Source organism: Chanodichthys erythropterus, chromosome 20, assembly GCF_024489055.1.
Source record: "Chanodichthys erythropterus isolate Z2021 chromosome 20, ASM2448905v1, whole genome shotgun sequence".
Taxonomy (NCBI): Eukaryota; Metazoa; Chordata; class Actinopteri; order Cypriniformes; family Xenocyprididae; genus Chanodichthys; species Chanodichthys erythropterus.
Genome location: NC_090240.1, coordinates 30,573,840 through 30,601,583, shown reverse-complemented (window position 1 = coordinate 30,601,583; position 27,744 = coordinate 30,573,840). Strand labels below are relative to the sequence as shown.

Below are 27,744 nucleotides of genomic sequence, written 5' to 3'. Positions count from 1 at the left end.
ATAAAGTTGAGAGCATAGATATAACTGATTGCAAATTAATAACTCTTCATCCACAATGCAAAAATTAGTGCATTTGAATGAAAGTTAATATCATATGCCGTAGAGCGTGCTGGAACAACTCTGTTTGTGAGCTCTGACGTCCAACAAGGAGGGGCACCTCATCCCATCCTATCCCACAGGGCAACAATTAGTCCACCACCATCCCATCCCAACATGCTTCAAAGACGTATTCACATGCATGTGGTATTTCAGAATGTGAGATACTTAGTCAAAAAACCATCACAGTTTGCTTGGCATCATAGTTAACCTATGCTATGTGAGTAAGATGATGATATCTTCTCTTTTGAGTATGAAATGAGAATCATCTTGTTAGTTTTGTTAGTCATGTTGTCGCTGCAGGGGTTTTATTTTTGGATTGAGCACAAAGCTAGCGCATTACTGTTAGCATAGCTGCAACTGTACTCTTCCTGTCTAAGCTTGTTGTAAAACTGGAAGAAAAGCCAAGCAGGAGAGAGAGACTGTTTTTTATAGCCTTGCAAATACTCTACACATGTTCCTGGGACATTAGAAACAGATACTACCTCGCCTATGGATTCATGTGAAACCGTGGCATGGGGTTGAGCAAGAGTTTCTTCTCCTGGTTTTCTCATTTCAGAAAGAAGTACACACTATCTTCAGATGCTTTTTATTGTGTAAGATGTCTATTGGTAGTATAAAGGTAGTTTAAAGTTGTACACCAGAGATGTAATATAACTAATTTCCCAAGAGTCTCTTTTTCTTTGGTCTGTGCAGAGTATATGGTGTAACTTGAGTAAGAGAGAACTGCAAAATGGGATAAAGAAAATGCTTCCATATTTACTAAAAATGAGCTGTGTGTTTTCCCCCTCCTGGGTCTTGGTTCTTATAGTTGCTTTCAGAAAACATTAGCAGTCATGAATGTGGTGCAAATCTTCTTTTGGAACTTGAGCACTGGGTTAAGCGACGGGTTAAATATAGTTGCTCATTAGATCTGCTCCGAGCTCAAACCATTTGCTGCTCAGTTGTGAAGACACTGAGCAATTGTTTGACAGTTTAAATGGATATTTCATGCACTCCCTATCAAGCAATTCGACTCAAAGCCTGTGAAAGAGTTTTCCCTGTCACTGACTCAGTGCTTTTCATTTTGTTACTCAGTAACTCCAGCACTGTTTTCACCTTTTGTCTGATTTCACAGCGATGATTGCTCTTACAAAATCACAAATATAAGGGAAGACACATGTGCAGTAGGGTTTATTAATGTGAATAATGAGCTCTCTTGTCCAAGAAGACTTTGATTTATGATCTGTTTTGCTCAGTTTTGTATTTTCAAAATGTTAATCTAATGATTGACTGGTTTAAGCAATGCATGAATTCTTTTCTCAAAATGTATTCCATAATCTGATGCATTTCTTTATGAAAAATGATATTCAATTAGAAAAAATGTCATAACATAGGAGAATGATTTTGAAAAGAAAGAAGAGAGTTGTTTCAGAGGTGGAATAAGTTGCTATACTTGTATGAATGATTACGAAGAGCAAGACGAGGAACATACAGAGTAAATGTTGACTTAAAACAACTGTAACTGAAGCATTTAGGCCATCTTCCTTTTTTAGACATGGTCATAAATCAAAATACCAAAGAAAGCGAAAAGCCAAGTTAGTACAGAGCTTTTCACAATGCATACTGCTCCAAAAGAGCTTCACAGAAAAAAAAAAAAAAATGCTAAAAATGAATCGGATCAGTGCACAACCATTGATTTGGCTTTATCTCTGGATTCTTCTTGCAGATTCTCCCGGTCGGACGAGCTGTCACGGCATCGTCGGTCTCACTCTGGAGTTAAGCCCTACCAGTGCCCCGTCTGCGAGAAGAAATTTGCCCGCAGCGATCACCTGTCCAAACACATCAAAGTCCATCGCTTTCCACGAAGCAGCAGGACAGCGCGCACTGCACACTGACCCCACACAACCCCCCGCCATGGAGAGAGATAGAGATAGAAACGGACGAACAAAAGAAAGAGAGAGAGAGAAGGACAGAATAATTTGTGGTACTGTGATAATTTATTACGTGAGGCTCGGATGAACTGAAGAAGAGTTTGTTCTGAAACTGTTACTTGACTTGTCGGCCTCACAGATATTGTAAGCTTCGTAGATTGTATTTTTGTAGTGTTCATGATTGTTTTCTATGTTCCAAGAACAAATTTTTTTTGCAACATGTAACGTTCAAAGTATTTTTTGTTGTACTTTGAGGTATGAATTGTTGATGTATCTGCCAGTCATCAACATTCCTTGTTCAGTATCATGATAAAGTCACTTCTTTTGCCAATGCAACGTGTTTAGCTCCTCTAAACCAAAAAAAAAAAAAAAAAAAAAAACTCGGGTTCATTTGAACTACTGATCGGTAGGACTGTGCCATTATAAGCTACTGGCAAACATGGAGGCAAACAACATCCTCTTGACTTTTAGTTGTATACTGTGAAATGCCTCTCGGACAGACCATAGAGCGAATCAATGGAAGTCAAAACACGCACATTTGTCGTATGTGAATTGGCCTTTTGATCAGTATTGAATTTTTTTCCCTGATGTTGTTAATACATAACCTTTCTTCATTTCATTCTTCATTCTTGTCATTTCATTGGTTGCTTTCATTAAAAAAAAGACCTTCCAGGCCTTTCTCTAATCTAAATGTTTGCAGCTGGGGCCAAGGCATTTGTGGTTAAGTGCTTGCGGTTAGAAAATATTTTCGACAGCAATGCAACACATTTCATATCTGAGAAATCCGATGATCCAAGCGAGTCAGTTGATAGCTAAGCTAGGTCAAAACAGACGTATCAGCCCTTTCTAACCTGCCTCAAACAGTACTTTTGACCTGGGACTACTTCACGATCTGCCAATATGTCTCCGCGAGACAAGTTTGAATGACAGAAACTGGAATTGCAAGGTGCTAACCGGCCTCAACCACGAGCTCCCGCACAGGGGACACTTGCAGGTCAAATCCTCATGCATGGGAAATGTAGTCTGGAACTCATCTGGAGTTCAAACAGGACATTCTTCCTGGGAACTGTAGTCATGGACACAGCTTGACTACTGATAGGGCATGCTGACCATGTGTTCGCTAAAGAATGCGTGTAATATGCAGTGGGGGTGATGACAGTTAGTGCTAATATTTAACCAAATTATACCGTGTTGTATAATTGGATTTTTAGGAGAGCTTCGGATCAACCTTGGCAATGCAATCTGTTCTATGCAATCTGTTTTTGCCAAAACAATAGCCCGAATGGAAAAACTACAAAGTTACCCAGAGTGCCTCAGGCGATGAATCAACTTGTTGCTCTTTGTGATGCGCCAACATGCACAACAGCCAGCGGCACCTATAGATCATCCACGTATATATATATACACACGTATAGTGTGAAGACAGGAACTCTAGAGTTTAAAGAACCAATCTTCTCTTCTGGTTCTCTACTTGCGCTCTGATTTGACTGTGGTTTAGAGGAACACGTAGAAATGATTATAGTATCGTTTTGCTGCTCTGCTTATAATATTTAGCAACTGTTGTGGTCAGGAAATCTGATCTCAGATCAGATATCACATAGCAGAACGAAACTAGAACCACTCGGACCTCTCGCAAACCAGAAGATTCCTCTAGGAATGAAGGAAACATATTTGTCTACATACAGTATATGAATGTTTTGCTGCTGTTTGTGCCTGTTTTAATATACAAACCAGTGCCAAACATGTTTTTGTTGAAACCATGCAAAGAGTCCATGATTGGTTCCATTGTTCACTCGCTTAAATCACAGTAAAATTACGTCAGACACCCAGGCGGAAGCTGCGTACTGTTAGTGATGCATTCCTTGCCGTCTACATGAAATTCTAGGTGAAACTGGTGCTTATGGCCAACATTGAATGTATGTATACTGTATGTACAGACTTTGTACAAAATGTCGTTGGATCAGAGAGTACCGGATATTCTTTCACTGACGTATCTCATATCTTTGATTGTATAAATGTCCCCTGTAAAATGTAAACCAATGTACATAATAACAATTCTATATATGTATATATATATATATATATATATATATATATATATATATATATATATATATATATATATATATATATATATATATATATATATAAAAATATATATTATATATTTTTCTTGATATACATCAGATGCATTTACAAATAAATTGAAAATAAGAACTTTTTGTTTTCGAGTTACTCTGTTTTCTTGTAGCTTAGGCTCAAAACATACTGAAGTATGTCAATGCAAAAGCTACATGATCGATTTTATGTGAATGGAAACACAGTTATGCACTGTCTGTTTTCAATTTCCAGTTCGAAGAAGTGAATCTTGTGGAGAAATTTAATTAAAATAGTTGCGAATGCATTTCATCTTTGTGCACTTGTGTAGAGTGTGTTTCTGGCCTGACTTCTGATATACACTGTTGCCTTAGAATGATTCAAGGCCTCATACCAGTGATGTCTATTTATAGTTGTACCAATTTAAAATACTATGCAAGGGGTCGAGAGAGAAATTGTGCCTTATAATTCCAAATCCTGCACTGAAACCACTCACTTCCTAAAGAAAGAAAGCAATTAAGCAGCCATGTGCATGTCTTTAGCAGAGTATAAGTGAGCCAAACAGTAAAGGTTAAGATGTCATAAAAGATTTTTAGTATATCTTTTAAATCTTTTATAGATGAACCTTGTTTAAAACTCATGTTACTGATAAAAAAAAAATGTATTTTAGAACAACAGCATTTTAATTTAATATATATTTATAATATATAATAAATTAAATATTTATTAAAAGCAATATTGATATTATAAATATAATAATATATAAATATTGATATTAAAAATGAAAATTCAGTCATTAATTACCCTCATGACGTTCCATACCCGTAAAACCTTCGTTCATCTTTGGAACACAAATTAAGATATTTTTGATCAAATCCGATGGCTCAGTGAGGCCTGCATTGACAGCAAGATAATTTACACTTTCACTGCCCAGAAAGCTAGTACTATTTGTGCGCCAAAAAAAAAAAAAAAAACCAACAACAACAAAATAACGGCTTTATTCCACAATATCTAGTGATGGGCGATTTCAAAAAACTGCTTCATGAAGCTTTACAAACCTTTTGTTTCGAATCAGTGGTTCGGAGCACGTATCAAACTGCCAAAGTCATGTGATTTCAGTAAACAAGGCTTCGTTATGTCATAAGTAACTGGGAGTTTGATACCACTGAATCGAAACAAAAGATTCGTAAAGCTTCGAAGCTTCGTGAAGCAGTGTTTTGAAATCGCCCATCACTAGATATTGTTGAATAAAGTCGTTATTTTGTTTTTCTGGCACAAAAAAGGAATTCTTGTCGCTTCATAACATTAAGGTTGAACCACTGTAGTCACATGAACTGTTTTAAATATGTCTTTAGTAGCTTTCTGGGCATCTGAAAGTGTTAATTATCTTGCTGTCAATGTAGGCCTCAGTGAGCCATCGGATTTTATCAAAAATATCTTAATTTGTGTTCCAAAGATGAACGAAGGTCTTACGGGTGTGGAACGACATCATTTCACACATCATTTTTGGGTAAACTAACTCTTTAATACTTGATTTTTATGTTCATTTATTTATTTATTTTATTGAATTTTTGTGTTTATTCCCTTTCAAGGAATTACTACTTGTTCTCTAGGCCAGACACAAACCTATCTGTAACATAATCAGATACACCAACATCTAAACAACATCTCCAGCAAGAACAACCAATAGTACAGGAGTCCAGCGCATGTTGTTTATGCTGAGTCACCCTGGATAAGGACATATTGAGTATGATGCTCGTGAAGGGCCCTGATGTTTATGGCTGACAACTCCAATTTATGTTGTTCCCTTCACAAGCCCCCGACCACATGTGGCACTCCTAAAGATGAGAGGGAGGGAGTCAGGAAGAGAAGAATGCAGTGAAGTGATGTTCTTTTTATGGCCATCTGTTGGACAGGCTCACTGTTATGAAGGCGATCCTCAGTAGATTGCCAATATCTCCAGACGTTAGCAAATAAGACTGATCTTGGACCTGTTTGACCATAAACGGCAGTCCTTTCAGGATGACTCCAGATGTGGTTCTCGAAAATAGATTTTTTTTTATATTGTTTTCTTGTTACATATAATACAGATCATGAGGTCTTTGAGAAGAGTCAGCTGTTTACTGAGTGCTGGCAAATTTAGGTTCATAGTAAGAGATTAACTTTCAGTATCGTTTGCAGTAATGAATAATGCACTTATTGCATATAATGCACCTATTCTGTTTTATTTATATGTCAGCAAGGTCTTAATTTATTATACTATCCTGGCAACTTATTAAATGAACGTTTTATTTCGGTTTAAAGCTATTAATCAGTCTTCCCGTGGTGGCTTCAACACTCACAGTTGTTTAGGGAACTATATTTCCTCTGCTCTCCGGGTCTTGCTGTGCTTGGGGAAACGTAATGGTCTTCCAACCATTTGACAGATTTATTTTGGGAGCATTTGCCATTGTTGGAAAGAGTAGATCCATCTGTCATGCCACCAAGGTAACTTTGAGTCAAGCGAATGACAGGTCACAGGAAATTATGTGGTGACTTATTCTATTAACGATTAAATGGAGCCGATTACAAATGAGGCATTCAATGAAACCTGGATAAGGCTGCATTTTCCAGTTGGTAAATTACTGTAAGATTTTAAATATTCTATATGGCAATGAATGTCTTTAAATTTTAATCAGTCGCATTGTGCAATTTAAAACAAAATATGAATAAACACTGCTATACAGTGGAACAAAAAATAGTATTAAAATATTTACTAATTTAATAGAAATGCATTTATTTATTGAAAACTCTTTATATGTTTGCGTGTGTGTGTGTGTGTGTGTGTGTGTGTGAAAGGGGAAAAGGTGAATATGAAAATCCTATATTAACTTTTGACCCAACTTAAATGTCACTTCCTTTTCATTATAAAGTAGTGTGATAGAGAAACCAAAATTCAAATATTTTATATAAAACTGATTGATAGTGTAAATTATTTTTAAATTAATTTTAATTTCATGTAATATTTTTAATAAAAAAATTTAAATTAATATTAACATCTTATTAATATATTAAATAATATTTCTATACTATAAAAATTCTGTATAATATAATATAATAATATGACTGACTATACATGTAAAAAAGTATTTATTCCTTTAAAATATTTATTAAAAATAAATGTTCATGAAATTATAATAAATGATCATTCTTTATGACTCCAATGACCATGAGAAAGCAGAGCATTTTTTAATTCTCACTGGAAGCTGACAACTTTGGTTTGAAAAACATCTTACTGGTGTATGTGTGAGATGATTTATGGATATTCCTGCACATATTGCTTTGCTTTTGTTCCTTCTGCACAGGATTTCATTATAACTCACAGCTTTGCGGTGAACATTTGTAGGATTCCCAATCGAACCTCTGGCCGCAACATTACCATCAGATTCATCCCAGATAATAAAACACAGATTTGAACATTGTTGCTGTGGTCAGTTTTCCGAAGGCTCTCTCTCTCTCTCTCTCTCTCTCTCTCTCTGTTATTCAGTTTTCATGTTGTCATATCCAAACTTCATGCAACGGGATTCATTTTGTCTTGCAGGAGGGATCAGAATTTTACATCCAAGCCCAAAGAATGTAAATGTGATCTCTTCATCAAGATCTCAGTCGAGAAACATCTTGAAGGAATGGAGAAGATATTGGCAGCTCCTCTCACTTCTTTTTCCAACCTGAGACACATTCTTTTCTTCCGGTAATAAAACTGTCTTTCCCTCTAATTTACTCTTAGTCTGAAGGGTTTGGTGGTTGCAGGCATATTTGTGCACAAAATGTTCTCTGTGTTCACATACATCCCTGATTTTGTAGAAATGAACTTGAACACATTGGTGCACACCTCCATACCCAGCTTTGGCTAATAAACGTTGTGGCAAGGTTCTCTCAAAATTCTGAACATTCTAAACATTCTTCCAGTGTTAATGGAACGTTTGTTCAAAGTTATCTGGTCTTTAATAATGTTCTCAAAACATTCAAATAAAAACATTTTTAAGCTACAGGGCTGTTAAATGCTTGAATCTGATTGGTTGATGAACCTTCTAAGGTGTGCAATTATTTTCAGGGAAACGCATGGCTAAAGTAGTTCTTGGCAGGTCTTGACCGCATTATAGTTCCGTATCACTACGCCAAATGATTTCAGTTATTTCAAAGGTTTCAAAATGGCGGCAGGGATTCCCCTGAGGGGAAGTGCTTAGGGAAATTCACGAGTGCGTGTCTAAAAGTGGAGTTGGATCTCCACTTTTTTTCCCTGCCTTAAGAGACCTATTGTTTTGCTGACCTTTAAAGATGGCGCAGAAAGCAAAAGCTTGTTTTATCAGTTCATCTGCGTCCATTGCAAATCGTGCCGTTTTTACTTCCTTTTCAACCTAAGTTTTTCTGGGTCAGTAAATCTAACTTGGGTTGTTTCGCCAAGTGTACAGTGTAAATGCAGATATCAGATATGCTTCACTTTTAAAAGCTGGTTGTAAAAAAAATCAGATATAGTCAACAAATCAGAATTGGACATCAAGTCCCGCAGTGTAAATGTGGCCTGCATCGGGCCTTAAACCTTGGCAGCCATTCCTTTCCTTGGTGAGTACAAGCCTGATAACACAAGTGCATTTGTTAGCTGTGAAGCCCTTTTTTTCCCTTCACAATTCAAAGGAAAGGCAATTGATTGCTAAAGAGAAAGGACAGCAACACAATACAAGATGTCAAGCACAGAAAACCCCTGTCTAATATCTCACATCAGTATTTATTTCTTTTTACATTTTTTAATACTTTTAAAATACTTTTATTAAGCAAGGATGTGTTCAATTAATCAAATAAAAAAAAAATAATTCAAATAATGATTCAAATAAATGCTGTTTTTTGAACACTGTGAACTTTGTTGGTTTTCATCAAAGAATCCTGAAAAAATTGTATCATGGTTTCCACAAAAATATAAAGCAGCACATCTATTTTCAATACTGATAATAATAAAAAATGTTTCTTGAGCAGCAAATTTGTATTACATTGATTTCTGAAGGATCATGTGACACTGAAGACTGGAGTAATGATGCTGAAAATTCAGCTTTGCATCACAGGAATAAATTACATTTAAAAATATATTCAAATTGAAGACAGTTACTTTAAATTGGAATAATATTTCACAACAATATTACTGTTTTGCTGTATTTTTGGTCAAATAAATGCAGCCTTGATGAGCATAAGAGGCTTATTTCAAAAAACATAAAAGTATTCGGATATTGCTGTGATGTATTTACGGCAGAGAATATATATATATTTTTTTTTGCACTGGGAATTAATAACTAACTCATAAACCCCCGTGGCACCTCTGTTCCACTTCGATACAGATTAAGAAATATATTACCAGCTGACTGAGGCTGGCACGGACAAGGGTTATCATTAGACAGTATGGTGTTACAAGAGCAAAAGGAGGAGACATGCACTCATTTCACTCTGCTGAAGGTTATTGGCTCACAGCCCCATTGTGTGTGCGTGTGTGTGTGTGTATGTGTGTGTGTGTGTGTGTGTGTGTGAGAGAGAGAGAGAGAGAGAGAGAGAATTGAGAAAAGATGCAATTCGTTGTGCAAAATCCCTCATCAGGAGGGATTCTGAAGACTGTTTAATATTGCATAATGCTTCATTTCACAGAGCTGTGCAATGTTTACATCACTGAGACATGCAATTTAGTCTGTCTCAGGTGATCCATGGATGTATGTTGTGTGTGTATTAATGTTTAGTATGTGTTTCTGTTTTGCCTGTTTCTTTGTTTGATACAGATGAGTATTAGTGTTCTTTAAAAAAAAAAAAAAAAAAACATAAAGTACATAAATAAGCAAAAAAAAAAAAAAAAAACAGAACTGCAAGAAAAATGACTGTTTTCAAACAGGTTGTCCAACCAAGATTGGACCCCATTTGGACTTTTATTGTAGGAATAAAAAAAAAAAAAAACAGAAACATTGTTCAACATATTGGTTGTTTCATCACAGAAAGTATGTCACAGAGGATTGAAACAACATGAGGATGAGTAAATGACAGAATTTTCATTTTTGGCTGAATTATTCCTTTGAGATTTTTTTCTCAGAAAACCATTCTTCATATGAGACCAGAACTGAAGATTTCCAAACCCACTGACCTCATCTGGAACTTCAGAAATATCCTGATGAAAAATGTTTGCTCATGACATGCATGTGAGCCTGTTGCATGCAAGAAAGTATATTTGGTCAGCCCTTGGGAACACTGCAGTTTCAACACTTGAACTGAGTAATCAATAATGAAATAAAGAAATAATGCCAGATGCTTTATTTGACCAGGTTTTTGTCATATCCAAATGTCCGGAAGCACATCACATGCAATTTGTCTTTTATTATGAGCACTATGATGCATGCCAAGTGTTCTTCCGATATGTGAAGGAAATGCAAATTGATTCTCATCTCATTGTTCTCCTGAACTTTTATTAACCTTTCTAACATAATAAAACACTGCAGACAGATGGGTTTCTGTGAGTGTTTCCCCATATAGAGCTAAAGCAATTTACAACAACTTACACGGTGGCCATAATTTGATGGTTGAGGAATCAAAGTCTAGACTAGAATAACAGCTCTAGAAAACAATGTTATCTTTGGTTCAGTCTACACACAGGAGACCTTCATAACTTAATATGGATTTAGTCAGCTATAGTTTGTACAAATAAAAAGACTTTGGTCCAGTACAGGGGAACTTTATTCAAAGATTTCAAATTACATTGTAATTACATGTTTTGTCAGGTAACTTTTTTTGGTAACACTTTATTTTACAGTGTCATTGTTACAAATGTTGCATTTACTGTAGTAATAACTAGAAATTATGCAAAATTATGTGCAATTAACCCTAAACCAAACCCTCATCCTAACCCTAACCCTAAAAGTACATGTAGTTCATTATACTTTATTATACTTTATATACATTATATTCATATAAAATGTGTGCTTTTAAGGAAAAAAATCATTTAATATTAATCAGCCATGATTAATTTATTCATTTTTTTTTAAGTAATATTAATTTATTTATGTGTAAAACTTAAAGTTTTAAAGGCAAATAAAGTCTTTTGTTTTGCATGTATGTATTGAGACTAGTCGCTAAGGCATATCAGTTATTAAAATAAAGAAATGTGTTCAAATATGTAATTTAAACAAACAGAAACCTCTGACGCTTTCTGACGCAGTTTTGCTTGGCTTGACCAGACACAACTTTCTGTCCTCTGTGTTATCGATCATGTGTTTACAGTGACGGTAAGAGCTCAGATTCAATCAATATTTGTCTCCGTGAACCTTTGGTGTTCAGGTAGCAATGACGTAAATGATTTCCAAACAGTCTGCTCTCTGGCAGATAAATGGTTCATAGGGACATTTTCACCTCGCTGGATGATGATGACAATTTGGTTTGATAAAGATTTTTGTCACAAAGTGTTACGTGAGTACAATCTGAAAGTCCTCTACAGCGTTATTTGCTCTTAGAAGATTAGAAGATTAGAAGTCTTGATTTTCTTTTAAATTTATTTTCTAAGAATTACTAAAGCTGAAGTGTGAATTCACTAAAGAGAATTGCAAAAATAGTAATTGTTTTCAAGCAGGTTTCGTGAAAATTCTTCCTGTCTCCCATTGGTCAGCTAAACTGACAGCCCCACCCCCAAACTCACACCATTTATTGAGCCAATATAGCCCCTGCTGGTAGATTTCGTAACTACACCATTTGGCTAGAAGAAGCATCTTTCTCTATCTATGGCCATTCAATGTCTCTATCTATATATTTTGACAAAATATTTTTTTCTGCATACAATTTTTTTTCTTGTCTTAGTAAAGTAAACTTTACTATGGTAGTGTATAGAGGCCCATAAACACGTCAGTGTTTCTCGACCCCATTTCACTGCAGCAGATATTTATGACGTCAGTAATTTTTGGGTCATTACATGCATTTTTAACTGATGTAAGGTAACAGTAGCCTGTCGAGGAAAAGCATGTGGATTTCACTGGGGTGGAAAGCCAATCCATCTAAGTTCAGAAATGGACTGAGAGTTTGCAGGCTAAAGAGGACACTGTCTTTTGATGATTTGTCAGTTCATACTGAAGATTCTGAAGCTCTGTAATTGTCAATGTGGATACAATAATATTTCCTGAGAATGCAACTTAAGTTTTAAGAGGCTAATACTGCTTCAGACAACACTGACTGAGCTCCTGTTGCAACTGACTTTGTGGCTAACGTTTCCCTCCATCCGCAACCAGTAAGCACCGAAAGGCAGGAACACACCAAGCCGACAGTCGGCTGTCGGGCAGTTTTTGTTTTGCACCATCAGCTGAAGTCCTCGTCAGATTTTTTTGGCCGATTCGACATGTGGAATCGGCGTCGGAGCTCATCGGGCCATCTGATTATTCTAATTGGCTGTTCAGCTACTGCCACCTGCTGGTACGGAAAGGCATTTCATCTTGCGCAGGCGCGTCCAGAACGGACGTGCTACTTGGCCATCGGGTGTCGAGCGTCAGTTTGGTGTGTCAGGGCAACTTTGGACCCAGACGCTGCCGACGTAAGCCAACCCTGCAGTCGCCACTAGTTCGTCGGGCAGAACATGATTTTGCTGAGTTCAACATGTTCCTGGGTCAACATTTTTGTTGATCCTGGAACAACATTCAAATCAACCAATCAGATTTGAGTGACAAGTTTACAGATTATGTCAAGTTTAGGCTTAAAATTATGAATTGGTGCTTCTACATCAATGTTATACATCTATCATTTCCCTCTAATTTTGGGGATAACTTAAGGGTAGGGTTAGGTTTATGGGTAGGAATAGGGTTAAGACAAAATTTTCAGACTGGAATGTTGCTCCAGGATCAACAAAATATGTTGACCCAGGAACACATCTAACTCAGCAAAATCAGGATGTGCAGTTCGTCGGCGTTGGCTTGGTGTGTTCCTGCCTTAAGATTTCACAGACTTAACTCTGAAAACAAAACAGATTATACAGTTGTGCTCAATAAACCTTAAAGCACAAACCTTGAAATTTGCAGTTCTTGCAAAACTCCTTTCCCTTATAATTTCCTTAAAAGCACCCATTAAAAGCCTGCTAACTTCTAAAACAAACCTAAAAAAAATCAGTGGGTTGAACTGACTGTCATCAGTATCCACCTTATTTTGCAATGCAGAAGTAAGTTGTTTTAGGTGAATGTACAAGACTTTCAATTCATTTGCCACTATATGTACTGTAAATGACTACAAACCCGATTCCAAAAAAGTTGGGACACTGTACAAATTGTGAATAAATAAGGAATGCAATAATTTACAAATCTCATAAACTTATATTTTATTCCCAATAGGATATAGATAATGAATCAAAATTTGAAGTTTGAAGCTGACAAATCAAAATTTGAAGTTATTTTTGGAAAACTGGGACGCCATGTCATCCGGACTAAAGAGGACAAGGACAACCCAAGATGTTATCAGCGCTCAGTTCAGAAGCCTGCATCTCTGATGGTATGGGGTTGCATTAGTGCATGTGGCATGGGCAGCTTACACATCTGGAAAGGCACCATCAATGCTGAAAGGTATATCCAAGTTCTAGAACAGCATATGCTCCCATCCAGACGTCGTCTCTTTCAGGGAAGACCTTGCATTTTCCAACATGACAATGCCAGACCACATACTGCATCAATTACAACATCATGGCTGCGTAGAAGAAGGATCCGGGTACTGAAATGGCCAGCCTGCAGTCCAGATCTTTCACCCATAGAAAACATTTGGCGCATCACAAAGAGGAAGATGCGACAAAGAAGACCTAAGACAGTTGAGCAACTAGAAGCCTGTATTAGACAAGAATGGGACAACATTCCTATTCCTAAACTTGAGCAACTTGTCTCCTCAGTCCCCAGACGTTTGCAGACTGTTATAAAAAGAAGAGGGGATGCCACACAGTGGTAAACATGGCCTTGTCCCAACTTTTTTGAGATGTGTTGATGCCGAAATTTAAAATCAACTTGTTTTTCCCTTAAAATGATACATTTTCTCAGTTTAAACATTTGATATGTCATCTATGTTGTATTCTGAATAAAATATTGAAATTTGAAACTTCCACATCATTGCATTCTGTTTTTATTCACAATTTGTACAGTGTCCCAACTTTTTTGGAATCGGGTTTGTAAAAGAATAATACAGTGCAGTAACCAGTAAAACTATTTGTGCTACGAAATAGTGTTGATTACGTTAATAAATTAAAGCACTTCCTTACTATATAGTAGGCGAAATGCAATGTGTGACAAAAGAAGTATGTCCAAATTCACAGTACTCATAAAAGAGTAGGCAAAAAAGTACCCGGATGACCTACTTCTTCCGGCGACTTTCTGAAGTGATGCGATGGACACTTTACTATCCCATGATGCCATGGGAGAAGATTTGTGAATGGCAGTGAAGCGACGGATTACATACTACACACTGAATGAACAAACCTATAGAAATACTATAGAATACTATACAGAACTTATTTAAAATAAGTTTCTACTCAAGAAAGTATGGGATTTTGGATGCAACCATAGTGGACTCAATGCACATTGGAAAGCTGAAAAGGGTCAAAACTCATGAGTTTTTTTTTATACAAGCACATCAATAAATACTCCTGATCTACCTAATTAAGGTACTTTTTATTTCATAAAAAATTCAATATTTAATCAAAGATTGGGTCTGGCTAAGCTCTGAATATCCACTGAAGGCCATCTCTGCTTTGTTCAATGGGCCTGTAAAACTGTTCAAGATGTTGCCCATCTGTTATTTGGACCACTGATCACAGATCACTAGCTCACAGCATGGAATAAATCCAGCAATGGCCCCGATTAGGCCTGCAGTTATGACTCAGCATTCATGCTATTCAGGGAGTATGAATACATCACACACAGCTTCAGCAGAGAGATCCATGATGGTGACACACAGCTGCAGGCGGCTTTTATGAGATCAGCAAAAAACTGGCAACCACAAACACACAAGTGAAGCAAACGAGAAAAGCTCTCATTGGACATAGGAGTGTTGTTCCACTGCACTTAGTAACTTAGAAAGAGCTTTATTTAAGGTTTTCACTGTTGAAGAGAGCCCATTGTATAATGTTACACAACACTGAGTAATTCTCCTCAGGCTCGTTGGCACAATTGCTCAGTTTCTTTCTAAATTGTGTCTCTGTGTTGGTGGTTCAAGACCTGATTATACGATCAGTAGTTTGTCTTGAGGGAATATGCTTTACTACTAAATTCTGTGTTGATTTTGGCTTGTTTCTACCCATTGGCAAGCGGAGCTATTGTATACATGCTTAGATTGGAGTATTCCATCTTTTGGTGAAGATTTATGAGATTGATTTATGCTATTTTAGTTTTTTTGCCAAGTGAGTGTTGGCAGATTATAAGCTGTTCAAAATAACTTTTCATTACCGTAATGTTTGAGGTACATGTGCACATATAAACACATGTAGTATCTAGATTTTTTTTTTAATTTTCTGAAGAAAATATTTCAATTCTTTTTAGCATGTTGTTGGCTCTGGTTTCATACATGTTATCACTTGTTAGGTGAAAAGTCTAATCACTTAGAAATGTAATAGCACTCAGATACACAATTTGAGGTATCATTTACGCACTGAAGTTTAATACTTAGAGCTAGCGCTTTTGTATAACCCTAAACCATAATGTTCCCAATTAAGCAGAGTTTGTAGTACTCATGCATGTTAATTGCTTCTAACTTGAAGTACTGAGTTAGCTAACTCATACATTCTGATAGCAATTAACATAAAAGATCTAGTTAATTAACTTTTTATTTTTTATTTTGAGTTCTTGCAAATCAAAGGAGTTATTTCAACCCGATCTCATGCCAATTCGTAAGTATTTTACGAGGTGGCTAATTCAAGTGACCTCACTCGTACGAATTAGTACATTTTTTGCTAAATCGTACGTATTTTACGAGTTGCCAAATTCTTTTGAATTCATATGAATGACCTACCCCTAACCCCGCCCCTAAACCTACCTGTCACCAGGGTTTAGACAAATTGTATGAATTCGTACAAGTGAGGTCGTACGAATTCGTACGAATTAGCAACCTCATAAAATATGTGCGAATTGGTTGTGAGATAGTGTTGGTTTTACTTCACTATAAACCCTAAAACATTATATTACACTTAAAGACATGAAAAAATTAAAATTCTGTCATCATTTACTCACCCTCAAGTTGTTCCAAACCTGTATAAATTTCTTTGTTCTGTTGAACACAAAGGAAGATATTTTGAAAAGTTTTGGGGCACCACTAAGTCCATAGCATTTTTTTGTTCCTACTATGGAAGTCAATGGTGCCCCAAAGCGGCCTGGTTACAAACATTCTTCAAAATATCTTCCTTTGTGTTCAACAGAACAAAGAAATTTATACAGATTTGGAACAACTTGAGGGTGAGTAAATGATGATCAAATTTTCATTTTTGGGTGAACTATCCCTTTAATTTTAGCATTTACTCTCCCTTTCGAGTGCCATGGGCAAAACATGCTTGGAAATAGAAATCCCAGCCCAGTTTCAGTTCAACTTAAGTTACTCTAAATTAAAAGAAATTAGTTCATACAACTCAAAACAATGAAACAGTTAATTTTACTTGAAATATGTCAGTGCTGTGAAATCAGAAGAAAAAGGAAGTTCTAAATACTCATAGCAGCTAATTTAACTTAACTAATTTGTTCAATTTAAGTTTGTCCTACTAAAACCAACTGAGTATTTTGAGCATTAGGGTTAGTGTAAGTAAAATTTTTTGAAGTAACTGATTACCTCAATTTTTTTTTGAGTTAGCCCAACTTATTCAGGTTTACGGTGTTGTCCCAGTGATTTTGAACTTTTTTGATGTCTAGCAGTGTGCATGCATGAGGTTTGCATACCGAAGCTGTATTTTTTTTGTTTTGTTGTTGTCTCATACTACAAAAATGAATGAAATAGACATTTTGGATTGAACCCAACAACTTTTTATGTTTATGCTTTATGATGTGGCTTGCACACTGGCTGAATGTCATATATAAAACAAACATATTTTGTTTTGGTGATAACATATCACCTTAACATGGCATTGGCTGTTAAAGGGCCATATGCTCCATTTACACTAAAAAGTTATTTCTAGGCATCTAATAGGACTGTATTCTTCAACTTAATGATATTTTTCAAAAGTACAGTTTATTTTATTGCATAAAACGTTTTTAAACATCATTTTTCAGTGCACTTTTAATAAATACTAAAAACAAATTTAGGAAATCCACGTCTTGACAATAAATGCCAGTTTAATAGTATTACACATTTTACCTCACTTTTTTTTTTTTTTTTTTTCTTTATAACCACCCATATATTACCACCCTTATACTATAATCTCATTGTAAAGTTTTCAAAGCCGATTAGACTCCTGGTGCTCTTTAAATCTTGGGGCTTCATATCAGTTACATAATTTTGCAATTTACTAATTTATGCTTGTTATTGCATTTTTTTTTAATGAGACCCTATTTGAACTGATCTGTCTTATCCCAAAGTACTGCCAACATAACAAAGATTTTGCTTTTGTGCTGCTTCAAAAGGAATGAATTCTGGATATAAGTCTTTGTGCCCAAAATAGAATGTGAGCCAGAGAAAACACTGAATAGATAATGGTACACTTTGATTGCATCCTGTTTAATTCACTCTGTCAGAACTCATCAGAAATGTTCGACCTCATCAGCTTCTAACAAGCTGATTTCAAAGAATGATGAAGTAGGCCACAGGCTTCTGTTTGTGTGTGTTTGCGGATTGCTGGCACACTGGGTCAGTGCTGGAACAACAGTGTTTTTCTCTTGTTAAGGGAATCTGGGGTACAAGGGTCCCTCAGTATAATATGGTTGCTATCATATGATAAACATTTGTTTTAGATTGTCATGGTTGCAGAAAATTACAAAAAGTTTCAGCTATTGGTTCCATTAAGTAGAAAGTTAATGTTTATATATAATGCATTTTATAATGCCATATAATGCAGTTTAATGCATCTTTGCTGAATAAAAGAATGAATTACTTTTAAAAAAAAATCGTACTGACCTTTTGAACGGTTGTGTTTGTGTATATATATACAGTATATACTGTATACACACTCACCAGCCACTTTATTAGGTACTCCAGTTCAACTGGTCATTAATACAAATATCTAAACAGCCAATCACATGGCAGCAACTCATAGTACATTTAGGCATGTTGACATGGTCAAGTCTCAGTTCAAACTGAGCAACAGGAAGGGGAAGAAAGGTGATTTAAGTGACTTTAAACGTGGCATGGCTGTTGGTGCCGGACGAGCTGGTCTGAGTATTTTAGAAACTGCTGATCTTTTGGGATTTTCATGCACAACCATCTCTAGGGTTTACAGAGAATGGTCAGAAAAAGAGAAAATATCCAGTGAGTGGCAGTTCTGTGGGCAAAAATGCCTTGATGATGTCAGAGGTCAGAGGAGAATGGCCAAATCAGCATTCGAGCTGATAGAAAGGCAACAGTAACTCAAATAACCACTTGTCGAAGTCTGCAGAAGAGCATCTCTGAACACATCGAACCTTGAAGCAGATGGGCTACAGCAGCAGAAGACCACACCGGTGCCACTCCTGTCCGGTCAGCTATGAACAGGAAACTGAGGCTACAATTTGCACAGGCTCACCAAAATTGGACAATAGAAGATTGGAAAAACGTTGCCTGGTCTGATGAGTCTTGATTTCTGCTGTGACATTCAGATGGTCGGGTCAGAATTTGGCATAAACAACATGAAAACTATGACCACAGTGTACCCATCTTCTCATGGCTGCTTCCAGCAGGATAACGCAACATGTCACAAAGCTCAAATCATCTCAAACTGGTTTCTTGAACATGACAGTGAGTTCACTATACTCAAATCCTCCACAGTCACCAGATCTCAATCCATTAGAGCACCTTTGGGATGTGGTGGAACGGGAGATTCGCATCATTGATATGCAGTCGACAAATCTGCAGAAACTGCGTGATGCTATCAAGTTAATATGTTCTATGAAGAATTAAGGCATATCTGAAGGCAAAACAGGGGGTCCAACCCAGTACTTGTAAGGTGTACTTAAAGGGTTAGTTCACCCAAAAAATGAAAATTATGTCATTAATGACTCGTTCCACACCCGTAAGACCTCCGTTCATCTTCGGAACACAGTTTAAGATATTTTAGATTTAGTCCGAGAGCTTTCTGTCCCTCCATTGAAAGTGTATGTACGGTAGACTGTCCATGTCCAGAAAGGTAATTAAAACATCATCAAAGTAGTCCATGTGACATCAGTGGGTCAGTTAGAAGTTTTTGAAGCATCGAAAATACATTTTGGTCCAAAAATAACAAAAACTACGACTTTATTCAGCATTGTCTTCTCTTCCGGGTCTGTTGTCAATCCGCGTTCACGACTCTGCAGTGATGCTGCTGACGTGTTATCCGGTGCGCCCGAGCTTCGTTTACAGTCTGAGGGAGACGCACGCTGTATTCAAGCTATTCTGCATTGTTTGTATTTTGGTATTGCTATATTTTTTAAAATGGTGCATGAGCGTGCATGTCGCGGATGTCCTAATCACAAAAAACAACGACGTAAAAGTGCATTACCAACGCCGACAGATGAAAGGATTCAATGGAATCAATTCAATGGAAAGGATTCCGGAAGAGAAGACAATGCTGAATAAAGTCGTAGTTTTTGTTATTTTTGGACCAAAATGTATTTTCGATGCTTCAACAAATTCTAACTGACCCACTGATGTCACATGGACTACTTTGATGATGATTTTATTACCTTTCTGGACATGGACAGTCTACCATATATACACTTTCAATGGAGGGACAGAAAGCTCTCGGACTAAATCTAAAATATCTTAAACTGTGTTCTAAAGATGAACGGAGGTCTTACAGATTTGGAACGACATGAGGGTGAGTCATTAATGGCATAATTTTCATTTTTGGGTGAACTAACCCTTTAATAAAGTGGCCAGTGAGTGTATGTGTGTGTATGTACTGTATCTACATAAACGTTCACTTATACACATAGCATTAAAAGCATGTGGCTCATAACACTTGCGTTTTTGTGTGCTAGTTTTGCTAATGATCATAATCTTTATAATCATATTTGTGGAGTTTGATTGATGTTGATGTGAATGTAGTCCTAAAAACATTTCTTGGACAAATGAACGATTAAACTAGCAGTATACCAACCTATGTGCGTCTGTCTGTCTTCACGTGTTTTTGTAAGCGAAAGAGAACACTGGTACATTTTGTGCCCTCCACAGCCCTGTCACTGCCAAACACATCAAATTAGATCAGTGTTGTTGTGTCTTTGGCTATGAAAGGGCACCAGAAGGCCCTTTGTGGATCCTTCCTACTCCTGTTTTTCACATATCTGCTCCATTACTTTTAAAAGTAAAACAAGGCATTATAAAGATCACTTATAGGAGTTAGTGGCCTTTCAGATGTATCTAAATTTTCCATTCTGAATGTGACACACAGTATCCACACAGAATGTACAGTACATTTTGTGCACGTCTTTGAGACAGAAAGGCACAAAAGCTAGGCTGTTCTGAAAAATATTTTTAGCTCCATTAACATGCTTTTTTGAACGTGATGTCATCGCACTGGGCCAATCAAGAGCCAAGGAGCCGTCTCTCATGATCAGAATATATTATTCTTATCACAGAGGGGGTCGTAGAGAGAGCGTAAACACTGAGGGTAGTCACATTTCCTTAGAACAATACAGCACGGCTCACACATCGAAAGCTCCATTTGGGCCGTAGATTGTCTCTCCTCAAAAATGGGAGGGGGGTGTTGCTGGGGCCCTTCATCGCTTGGAGGGGTGTTGTGGGGCCCCTGTATCCCCATGCCCAAACACGCTCCACAAGTCTTTCACTCGGCACATTTCAAAACAAGCACGTTCTGGCTCAGTTAGGGACCGTGCAAAAACTCGCTCTCAAATACAGGACTGGCAAAGCGCACTATGAAAAACGGTTCCTTGAAAACTACCCTCCGACTCACTCTGGCCCCAGTGAGATGAATGAAATGAAAGGAAGACGATTACAGCCTCTCTTTTTTTCTCCCAAATTGCTATGCAGGAAAAATCAGCAAATGGATGTCTTGTCTGAAAGAAACAAGTCTTAATATCTAATGCATTTGTGATTCTAGAGTAAATTTGTCTTACATGGAAAACAAGACAAATGTACTGATTAAGAACACATTTTTGCATGCCATTACTAAATGTGATTTTACTTATTTATACTGTCACATTTGGTAACGTGAGTTTTATGTCCTTTCTGTCAAATTCTGTTCGCTTTGAGGCTTGTGTAATGTACTTAAAAATCAGCTAAAGTTCACTTTTAGTAAAAATGCAAATGTAGTCTTTTGGAAAAACTACTATCCGACTATTAATGACTCACTACTGCACTACTCAGGTTTTAATCCAATAAAATTTTTTCTAGAATGAGTATCTCCCTCCTGTTTATAGAACATAACTAAAAAGCTATTAGCTATTTAACAAATAACTGACAAGCCCTTCTATACGTCCCATCCCAACTTCCTGTTTTCATTTTATAGTTTTGTCAAACTATGAAGGTGTCTATAAATACAGCTTGGTTTTATTTTTTCCCCAAGTGCCGACTCGTCACCTCAGCATGGCTCAATCTGTGACCACCAGGGCTTTTGGCACTTTGCCAAAACTCCTCACAACAGGATTCTGTTACGCCATTTCAATGATACCCACATGCTACTTTTTCTGTATATTTTTTTCTCACTGCATCTCTCTCATTTTCCCCATCTGTATCTCTCTCTCTCTCTCTCTCTCTCTCTCTCTCTCTCAGTTCACACAGTGCTTGTACTGTGAGGCCCATTGTCTGACTAAAAGCTGTGCTAGTATCTGTAAACATGCTGTATGGTCTGGCTCCATCATGTCCTCAGAAGACTTTGAGAACAAGGCGTCTTGAATAAATTAACATAAAGACTGTTAAGTGTTTGAATTTTTACATTATTACCATGGGATCCTCATAGACTCCCATCTCGGTGAAGCATTTACCTACAAGTTGTTCAGGTGTGTTGAAAATCACACAAGCGGCACCGCAAGGATTAAAATCAAATCTAAACTTTAAATAAACTCACTTGAGTAACCACAAACCCAATTTTGGTTGTTGAAAAAAGTCGCTCTCCCAAAAAAAGATATGCTAGGCTGTAGAGTAAACACAGCCATGTATTAAGCAGTGTATTCCTATATTCATAAATGATCCCTGTTATGGATGACCTACACTTTTAGAAGTGTTTGCTGTGGCAAGTGTTATTGACTGTTGCTTTAACTTTGGTTTACCAATCTGAACAAACCCTGCATAAAGGCCCGTTCTCACCAAGGATGGTGATTTTTTTTTTTTTTAAGAATATTTGACCTCATTGGAATGGTACAAAACTTGGTAAAGGTTTTGGCACGTGCTATGTGAACACACACACACACACACACACACACAAAATCATGGACATGATACGAATAGGTTAAATGGTCCTGAATAAAATTGTCACACTTGTGTCCCTCGCGGTCAAAAATGACCGCATTGGAAATGAACAGGAGACGAATTTCAACTAGTGAAAACTTCTGGTACTACAACCAAACAAAATCTTACTGAAAGCTCATTTTTTGAGATATAAATCTCAAATTTGGAACACAAATTGTTTAGATTTTTCTTCGATTTTCTTGCCGTTTTAGAGTAAAATGTTTTTTTTTTTTAAATATATATTTTATATAGAAATTTAAAACATAAAACATAAAATTCTTTTTTAACTTTTTTAAGTTAACTTTTAAAAACTTTTTTCACTTCAGCAATAATTTGCCAACTGTCATCTTTAAATTAAGTCTGTGCTCCAAAGCATTAAAAATGTATGACAGTTTAAGTTGGAAATTTCATTTTCAGGTCTATGTTATGTGAATAAATGGATTATAACCACAGCATAAATATAATTTAGTACCATTAAATATTAAATAAAAAAATTATTAAACTTATATAATATAGTACATTAATTTCACTGAAATAATAATAAAAAAATATGGTCATTTTTGACCAACACACAAAGAGCACCAGATGGTTAAATAATAGTAGGATTCGGGAAAAGGGATTCAGGAAAGCACTCACATTTTTCTTCAGAAATTTCTGAAAAGGGGGAAAAATGAAAATCTTTTGCTTTCATTTGTCAATGCCTCAGAATGTGTGTGTTTTTCATTTCTTTCTGTAACTCATTAAATTTTGATTAGGAAAAAGACTGAAGTGAGAAATGGAAATAAAGTGAAAAAAAAGCATAAAAGAGTGGGGAGAAGAGAGAAAGTTTGTTAGCTACAGTGGTGTACGGAGAAAAACAACCCAATATCCCTCGAGATCCAGTCAAAAAAAAAAACACAGAGCAAGGATATAAAAGCACTAAAGACCCTGATAGAGGGATTCTACTATCACTGTGACAACAGTAACCATAAACAAGAATGAAACCGAGAGACTAGAGAAGCTCCGCCTCCTTCCTCACTTTACTTCAAAGATAGGTGATAATAATCCCTGTTACATAACAGTTGGAAGGAGAGCAAGAGAGAAAGAGGCCCATTCTGTGTGAGGGTGGATGGGGGCTGTTTTGTATAGGCCAAAAGAATGCCCATAAAGTGCTGCTTTTCACAGTAATTTATGAGTTCGGGGACATGAGGCCTGTGTTATGTTATTTACATTCACTTTTCATTTTTTTTTTTTTTTTGCAAAACAGCTCTCATCACGAGCCAAAGGTGAAGCTGTATAAAAACGCACGCTGTATGTTGGGCTGGTAAAGTTGTGCTCTCTGCCCTCTCAAAGAACTTTTATGAATGTATAGACCCCACTGTGTGCAGTTTGTACAGGGGAACATTTTGCGCGATGGTTACTTTTCAATCACACACACGCACATGTACTCAACGGGGAGCGGTTAAATGCATGCAAAGCGAGCTTTACAGCTTCATATTTTTTTTGTGAGGGATATTTGTTGTAAATGTAAAGCAGATTGTGGATATTTGTATATTGCTTGTGCTCTGCCAGAGAAAAAAAAAAAACATGCATTTTTCATTCATTTTCAGTTTTGTTCATTAATGCATATCAAGTGGAAATTCAATAGTACTGCTTATAATTAGTTAAAAATCTCTATGAAATGATTGAAATTAGTTGTTTTTTGCTTGTTTTCACCTCATGAATGCAATAGCCTCATGCTGTGCTTTTCTGAAGGTGAGGCTCATGTTTGCCCTTAACAGGTTTGTTTATTCAGTGGAAAATAAAAGTGGAAACAGTGAGTTCTTTCACCGTGTCTTTACAGTGTGCATGTGTGTTTATGCGCATCTGTGTGCTCACACACACACACACACATAGATTGACTGCATCAAAACACCCCATGTGTTCTAATAAACAGTACAGTACACATTTATTCATTTCATTTTTTATTATCTTGTTGAATGAGCCAGCATACTTTGATTAGATGACCTTATGCTGCATTCATGCCATGTCTGAATTGTCATATAATTGATACAATGTCCTAGCTGCCTTGTTAGCGTAAGAATTTCCATTAAACCTTCTTGCAGAACATTTAAGAATGAAGAAAAAGCACCAGGTAACATTACAATTAAATTAACTTAGGCTACCGAATCACAGTGTTCATGTGAGAGAAGTTTAAAGGCCGGTTCACACCAAACACGATAACTATAAAGATAACAATAAAGATAGTTCTAAAAATCCACACCACAGCTATAATGATAACGATATAGAGAAGCAATATCATTGGGATCACTTTCAGAGCGTTTTTTTCCAGCTGTTGAACGATAAAACACTGACAACCAATCAGAATCCATTCGAATTTAAGGGTTTGCGCATTTAAAATTAAAATTGCGGAGAAGTTAATTGGCGAGGTCCACTGTTTGACAAGTCAAACCCCCTTTTCAAGGATTCTTTAAAGAAAATGAATATATAGAAAACAATCGGTCCTACCCTCGGAATAAATGGTGAGAAGTATTATCAATGAGATCATTATGCCAGGCTAGTAAACAGTGTAACATAAAATTACCTCGCGCTGTAGTTTTGAGAACATGTCTATCTTCCTTTGAAGTTGCAGTGAAAAAGACTATTGTTTTTATTCCACTATATTAACTTTGTTAGCTAAATTTCTCTGTTAGATTACATCGATTACACTAGCTATTCACTCGGACATCTGCTGGTTAAAGCCGTGTAAAGGCAACAAGAACAGCAAAAACATGTTATACACACTTTGAAACAGCAGTGCGTGAGCTTCGAATAAATAGACCATTATTGTTTGTTGGTGTGGATGCAAATATAGTAATTGTTACAATTATCTTTATAGTTATGGTTCTTGGTGTGAACAGGCCTTAAGGCTTTTTTTAAAATGTGCAATTTGTAATTATGAGTTTGATAAAGAATTGGATGGTTTTTGCATTCTGGAATCATGTAATTGCGGTAATTCGGACATGATGTGAATGCAGCATTAGCCATAGCAAATTAGTATAGCAAAGTATAGAGATTAGCCATACATCTGAAGTGTATATGATTGCTTTTTTCAAACAGGTTTCCTATTTGCCATTGGTCGGCCAAACAGTCACACAAGCCATTGGTTGAGCTGTTGTTGCTGTGTCAGGCTGGTCACAATTCTTGCAATGTATGTAAGAATATTTCCAAAGTGCTTACAATTTTTTAGAGAAACTGCAATAGTATTTTAACAAACTTGCAACAACAACAAAACAGTTTAATTACTAGGATTTCTTTCCTCACAGTATTGCCACTGTTGTGACAGTTGATTTGGACTGCAGTTGCTTGCTAAGTGTTTGCATTTGGAACGGACCTTGAGGTTATCTGAGATTAGGTAAACACAAAAAAGGCCAAAAAACAGCAAGTTTATGTAACGTCTATAAGTCTGTTAGCAACCATAAGAGTTTACATACACTTCCTCTGCTGCGGGATGTGCTGTGCTCAGAGGTACACAGGTGTACTTGCCACTTATAGTGTAGGTATGTGGCATGTGGGTTGTTTACGCACAAGCACGAGAGGGTCAGAGGGACTGGAAATATCTGTAGTACTTCTGTGACTTGGCCGTTTGTTTCTCTGTGATCATGGGGACTAAATTTAAACACGCTGAATAGAAGGAGCGTTGACTCATGAATGATTTTTTTGAGATTAAGGGTGACACATTACTCAGGTGTTAATGCTAAAAGCTACTTTTTCAGCCTGGTGTGTGCTGTGAGTGAGAGCAGCTCTTTAACACCTCAGGCAGGTCTCTGTAAAGTGCCGGCCTCGCCCATCATCAACGGCTTAAAGGAAATGCAGGTCTGGAGGTCTGGGACAGGACAGACAGTGCGAAATTTCCGTCAGGGACTTTTAGGCTTGACGTCAACACCAGGTACATTACATTAGACCTAATTTTAAGTTGTAAACGTTTGGGAGTTTGAATCACAGGACAAGACCACTCCCTTTCTGTCATTTCACCAAAGTTTTTTGGGATTTTACTAGTCAATGTAAGAAATTAAAACATTGACTGTTGGCACAAATTACTTGGTTGGAAGCTGTAACTTTTAGATGTTTCACTACATATGAATCTTACAGCAAATCATTTAGCGTCCCTTCAGAAGAGTTTCACGCAATTGTTTATTTTTATTTATTTGCCTTTTATTTCTTCAATCAAAAATTTTAACACATTTCTTTTTTCTTAAATGACCTTTTTCTACATTTTTTATAAATCGATATTTTTTTATTATTATATAAATGATTTTGATCTTTATAAATTATGATGATCTATTCTTTGATCTATATAATAAATTCAAATTATTTCAAAATCTATTTTATTATTTTAATTTTTCCCCCAATCTAAACTTACTTGGGCTCGTTGGTAATAACAGAATTTCACATATCTTAATTGGATTTAATTAAATGTCTAGGCAACATAATTTTTGTTTGAAAAGTTAGTGCTTTTGTTTGTTTGATTGCACCACATGGAGCTTTTCTCTTGAGACAAAGAGCTAAAATGTAGTCTTCTGGTAAACTGAGTGACTTCATGTTGGCCTTCCTCAACAGTGGCTTCCTTTTAGCCACTCGTACATGGAGGCCAAATCTGTGACATGCTGAGAGATTGTCCAGACATCCACAGTTTCTTCCATTTCATCCAAAGAGTTCTGGCTGCTTGGTCAATTCTCTGACAATCACCCTTCTTGTTCATTTGTGCAGTTTGGAAGAGCCTGATTTTAATAGTGTATGGGTTGTGGCATATTTTTTTCCATTTTGATATAATGGAACAATCTACAGCCCCTAGACGTCATCAATTATTTTATAACCTTTTCAGGATTTTTTCTTATTCCAAACAACTTCTAATCTGATATGATGCTTTAGTTTTGGTATAAAAGGAGGAGCCACTTGCATACAAACGCAATTTTTGTGACATGGTAGATTGTCCCACTACTGGTATACTACTACACAAAAGTATGTTTAGTCTTGTCAAGAGTGAAGTATATGATATTATAGTACACATAGCATGGTGTATAGATGTTGTATTCAATGCAAATTAGGATGATGCCTA

At 36.5% G+C, this 27,744-nt stretch overlaps 1 protein-coding gene across 7 annotated transcripts in view; it reads left to right on the top strand.

The window, feature by feature from the left end:
• The window catches only part of klf15 (Kruppel like factor 15), a 40,229-nt gene that overhangs the window by 5,470 nt on the left and 7,015 nt on the right, over nucleotides 1–27,744 (top strand). Inside the window, exons 3-4 of one of the 7 annotated variants that reach the window (XR_010892861.1) lie at nucleotides 7,451–7,575; nucleotides 7,687–7,791. The exons of 1 other annotated variant lie outside the window; for it this stretch is intronic. Coding sequence is in view for 5 of the 6 variants with exons in the window: in XM_067371290.1 (XP_067227391.1) it covers nucleotides 7,687–7,836; nucleotides 10,207–10,225 (169 nt within the window). In the remaining variant the exon portion in view is untranslated. Of the gene's footprint in view, nucleotides 1–1,804; nucleotides 4,057–7,450; nucleotides 7,600–7,686; nucleotides 7,837–10,206; nucleotides 11,864–13,468; nucleotides 14,072–27,744 lie in introns of those variants that run through there. 5 more of the 7 variants (XM_067371291.1, XM_067371290.1, XM_067371292.1 and 2 more) reach the window with 5 other exon arrangements.